General features: G+C 51.3%; 1 protein-coding gene across 2 annotated transcripts in view; it reads left to right on the top strand.

Moving 5' to 3' along the window:
* LOC143104728 (uncharacterized) overlaps nt 1-3,705 on the top strand; it is a 5,622-nt gene extending 1,917 nt beyond the window's left edge. The window contains exons 1-2 of one of the 2 annotated variants that reach the window (XM_076268989.1): nt 393-548; nt 2,101-3,705. In XM_076268989.1, the coding sequence (XP_076125104.1) occupies nt 2,102-3,109 (1,008 nt within the window). In that variant the 5' untranslated portion in view covers nt 393-548; nt 2,101 and the 3' untranslated portion in view covers nt 3,110-3,705. Of the gene's footprint in view, nt 1-392; nt 549-2,100 lie in introns of those variants that run through there. The other variant, XM_076268999.1, reaches the window with a different exon arrangement.
* Nucleotides 3,706-5,000: the final 1,295 nt, after the last annotated feature.

Raw genomic sequence — 5,000 nt, 5'->3', positions numbered from 1 at the left:
AATATAACATGACCAGAGCCAGTCTGGCAATCTAGTCTCTGAACTGTAAAGGTGCCACAGATCACAAACCACATGTCCAGTTTGCAGACGCCACTTTACAGACAACAATGAGTAATCCTGTCGGACAGTGCAGAACTCGAAGTCAAGGCTTGGTGGGCGGAACCGCTAGCAGCGATGCATTATTATAGGAAGAAGATAAATCCACACGGACCGGCAAAAACATCAATTTCGATATAGGGCTAACAGACACGCGTTCACTAATTACCCAATTGATTAATTATTACTGTTCGTCTTCTCATTGGCTATCGATCGGAAGCAGATTATGCTCGTGCTGACGTTGTCAAAGGGGAGGAGGGTGTGTTTATGAAGCGCGCGCATTCTCCGGCTCTACTGTGAAGAATGGGAAGGAGTGGGCGCGCGCAGCTGTCACTCCCGGAGTTTTTCCTCCCCTCGTGCAGTCCGTCCGTTCATCCGTGCCACGCTGAGAGAAAAGAGCCCCGAATCTCGTGCCACTGTTCGCGTTCTCGGTGATATACCGCAAAAGAAAGGTTGGTAGAAGTCCTGTCTTTTTCTGTTCCCCGTTTGCATGATGTGCGTCACCTAGAGCTTTTTAAAATAAAATGGCATGAAATGTGGTTGGGCTCGAGGCTGTAGGAGCTGCTTTGGGGGAAAAGGGGCGGAGGGCGCACGAGCTTACTTGGGCACAGATCTTCTTTGTTCTCCTCTTCCCCTATTTTAATGTTCACGCCGCAATAGTATACTTCAAACTACAATTACAACATTTAGTAGACTCGGCTGGATGTGCATACGGTTGCGTGTGGCCATAGAACCCTTTGTTCTTGTGGAACAGTTGTGTTTTCAGTCTAGGTTTGATTTTCGTGCCCATGTGAATAGAAGAGATGCACAGCAGCTGGAAGAAGGTGTGGTTGCTTATGAAGATTAAGGGGTTGCAACAAAACCATGTTGAAGTCGTCGCAGTTTGTAAGCGATAACGTCAAATTGGTGTAGCCTATATATATTTAAAATAATTGGTTGAAATGGAAGTATAGAAAATGCTATTTAAATTTTAAGAGTAAAATGTTAGATGTGACAAAGCGAATATCTGAATCTGTCAGTCGTTAGAAATCTTGGTTTGCAAGTTAACTTTTGTTTGCAAAGCTTTTTGTAAGATCAAATGTACGCGGCGCACTATCACCGCCTGCCAACTCTACTGTAGTTACGCAGCTTCGTTCTCGCCTTTCGACGGCCTGTTCGTGCTGTTCTATTCTAGCTCCCGTTAACCATTTCTACCCGTTTGCACGTGCGCCTTTGCAGCGTTCCCCACCCACCAGCCAACATTACCCTGGACCACGTGACACTGCACCGGAGAACATTATGTTCCAATATATAGAATCCCTATATGTGTACCACTACCGGTTGACAAACTAGAGGCGCACTTTGGGCGCTTAACTTATTGTCATCACAAATTCCATATTAAATTAAAATCGGACGCCACAACGAGCGATTCCCGTGCACTGGCAGCAGCGTGGCCCACTTATAAATTACAAACTTTGCAGAGTTCTCACATCTGTCCATGACCATATCCTAGTTGAACTGCATGGGATAATTGTAGGGATAATGCACCACGGAAAAGTTGTTGTCAGTTGTCTGTAGGCCCTCTCTGTAGTGTAATTATGAAATATCCTGCGAATGAAGAACTTCCTGATGGGCAGCAAGCCCAGTATCTGTTAATGAACTCCCACCGTGGGTAGGCCTACAGTCCTCAGAAACTAAACAGGAACGGCAGAACCGTGTTTACTCTGTAGCTGCTGCGTTTGACGGGTTAATAGCCCTTTGTGTAAAAGTATTAGTGCGGAGCCTGGGAAAATGAGCCGTGTGTGTTTGTGTGGATCTCCCGCACTCGGCTCTTTACTTGGCCACTCGGTGAGTGCCTCGGGCTATCTGATGACTCGACAGAATCAGTGCAGAATGTGCTGCCTCATGGCTGGTGCACTGGAGCCTGTTCTTGCCTGTAATGATGTGCACAGCAGTGTTAGAAAATGCCCTCCATAGTTCTAAAGTGATTTATGTCTTCTGTCTCTCTCTCTCTCTCTCTCTCAGAATGGGAGGCAAGCTCAGCAGGAGGAAGAGTGAATCTACTGCCGGGTCGGAGGGCGCTCCTGCCACCGACCCCGCCGCCGCGCCAGCAGAGGGCGCTGCCCCTGAGGAGGCCACTAAGGAGGTGACGGCAACTGCAGAGGATGCGCCCGAGGCTGCCTCGGAGGAGGCCAGTGCCGGACCCCTGGCGGGCGTCCTGGAGTCGGTGAGCCAGACGGTTCAGGAGACGGTGAGCGCGGCAACAGAGCAGGTGAGCGCGGCAACGGAGCAGCTCCCGACAGCCCTGCAGGCTCCCGTGGACGACGCCATAAAGACCGCCTCGGACAGCGCCATGGGCATGGTGGATTCCATGATGGCCGCCCTGAGCGTGAAGGAGGAGGCCAAGGAGGAGCCTGCTCCGGAACCGGAACCAGAACCTGCTGCCATTCCAGAGCCCACACCAGAACCAGCCACCATTCCAGAACCAGTTTCCATTCCAGAGCCCGCTCCAGAACCAGAGCCTGTGGCAGTTTCACAGCCGGATCCAGAACCTGTGCCTGAACCTGAACCCGCTGCTCCTGAACCTAAACCCGCTGCTCCTGAACCCAAACCAGTTCCTGAGCCCAGCCCTGAGCCTGAGCCGCTGGTGGCTCTGTCTGAGGAGCCCGCCCCCGCCGCACCCGAACCTGCGCCTGCCTCTGCCCTGGACGACCTGATGGCCGAGCCTGTTCCAGAAGCGCTCATTCCCACCCCCGAGCCAGTCCTGGCTGCTGTAGATGACCTGGCCCTGCCCGAGGTACCCAGCCCCCCTGCGGAGGAGGAGCTCCCCCTGCCCACAGAGGCGGCCGACAGCATCCAGGACACGCTGGAGCAGTGCGCGGAGAGCTCCCCGCTCGACAACCTCCAGCAGGTGACCGGACTGAAAGTGGACTTGAGCCCTGCCGACGACGGGATGCTGGTCCCCGATGACCTGGCGGACGTGGCTGGGGAAGCCCTCACAACCGCATCCGGCATCGCCAACGACCTCATCTGAGCACAGCACTGTGCATACACACCACACACACATACACACACAGAGCCCTCCCCCTCCTACACACACTACAGGACTGAAGAGTGCACGTGTGCGCGCGTGTGTGTGAGCGGTTTAGACGTAGTGTGAAGTTTTAGTTCTGTGAGTAATGACGTTGGGTTCAGTGGGCTGGGAGGGGAGGGGGGGGGGTGCTAAGAGAAAGGGAATTATGTACAAATACTGATCCTGTCTGTAAACTGTCGGAGGGAGGGTGTGACGTGACGCCTATGCTAAAGTCCTTTTGCCCGCCGCACTGCGCTGCACTTCGCAGACGGCATCCCAGCAGTCCTGAACGAGTGGCGTTAGATTTGTATAGGAGGCGACCCCAGTGAGTTTTAAACCATGTTAACTCGAATCAGTGTTTATTCTGTCCTGCTCTCTGTCTCTCTCTCACTCTCTCTCTCCCTCTCTCTTCTCTTTCCTGCTTTGTCTGTATGTATTCTGAATCGGTGTGAAGGAAAGTGGCCTTATGTGTTTGTCGCCAGATGGAATGTACTTGTCAACAGCTGATGACTACGATGGTGATTCGGGAAAATAAAATATGATGGTTATGTTAACAACTGTTGGTAGTGTGTGTTTTTTGTCTAAGCAGCAGCACTCATGGCATGATCTTGTTTCTTGGGGTGGGGGTGGGAGTCCTTATAGTATTTAAATGTTCAGGATTGTGCTCTTCGGAGCCCTTTTTAATGGGGCCTGAGGGGTTTCCTGCCAGCACTACTGGAGCGGGGGCCGCTCGCCCTGAGGGCTGTGCCAGCAGATCTCTTGACCGGTGGGACAGACTCCCCGCAGTGGCCAGACATTGACGGTCAGAAACCCACACGGGCCTGTGCCAACACTCAAACACGTGTGAAATATATGAGTTGGGTTTCTTAACTCGGACCCCTTCCACCTATTCAGGGAGTATCTCATGTGTTATGTAACTCACTAAAGATCCACTACACACGCGCACACACACTCCCTTTCTCTTCTGTGCATAGATACAGATTTAGCCGTTCCCTGCTCTCAGACGTGTGTGTGTGTGTGCTGTGGTATGGGGAGGACTGCATTCTTTCCAGAGGAAGGGGTCGGTAGAGGGGTGAGGGGTTTGAGTCAAGCAGGATGAGAAATATGCAGTCTAGATAAATAAATCACCCCCCCCCCCTCGGCTCAGCTGTACTCCCTCACCAGGCAGAGGAGCGAGTGAAACACACACACACACACACTTACAGTTTACAGTGTGTACATACTGTATTTACATGCTATTGACACAAATCCAAAGTTCACTTCAGCTAATGTGTAGATAAACTGTAGTGTTCAGAACATTCACCCATTTTAGTTCAGTCCCATGTGCATGGGAGGCTGCATACTTTGTGTGTGAATGTAAGAATGTGAGCTGTGTGTGTAAGTAGCTGTATGTTAAACTGAATCTCTGGGGGACTCCTCTCAGATAGGCCTTGCCCATTCCCAGTCATCACAGACCACCTCCTTCCCTGTTTCTTTCTATCCCTCCTATTTGTCCCTCCCTGTTTCTCTATTCCTGTTTTTCTCTTTATCCCTCCTTCTATCTGTCCCTCCCTGTTTCTCTATTCCTCCCTTTTTTCTCTCCATCCCTCCTCCTATATATCCCTCCCTTTATTTTGTATTTCTCCCGTCTCTCTATTCCTCCCTTTCTCTTGCTGTTTTCCCTACATATGCTTCCCTTTCCCTCTCTCATTCCTTTATCTTTCTCTCTATCCCCCTCTCTCCCACCCACCCTTGGGGAATATTTGTGCTGCACAGCCCTTGAGCCAAATCTTTGTCCCAGCATGACATTGTGCCGTCCATCCCTGTCTTATTCGTTAACCAGGCGCTTACTACAGGAATCCTTCCAACTTTG

Source organism: Alosa pseudoharengus, unplaced genomic scaffold (genome assembly GCF_046254945.1).
Source record: "Alosa pseudoharengus isolate Yale_2024_CS ecotype anadromous, Long Island Sound unplaced genomic scaffold, YU_APseudo_1.1 YU_APseudo_1.1_scf_10, whole genome shotgun sequence".
NCBI lineage: Eukaryota > Metazoa > Chordata > Actinopteri > Clupeiformes > Clupeidae > Alosa > Alosa pseudoharengus.
This window is presented reverse-complemented; position numbering and strand designations above follow the sequence as displayed.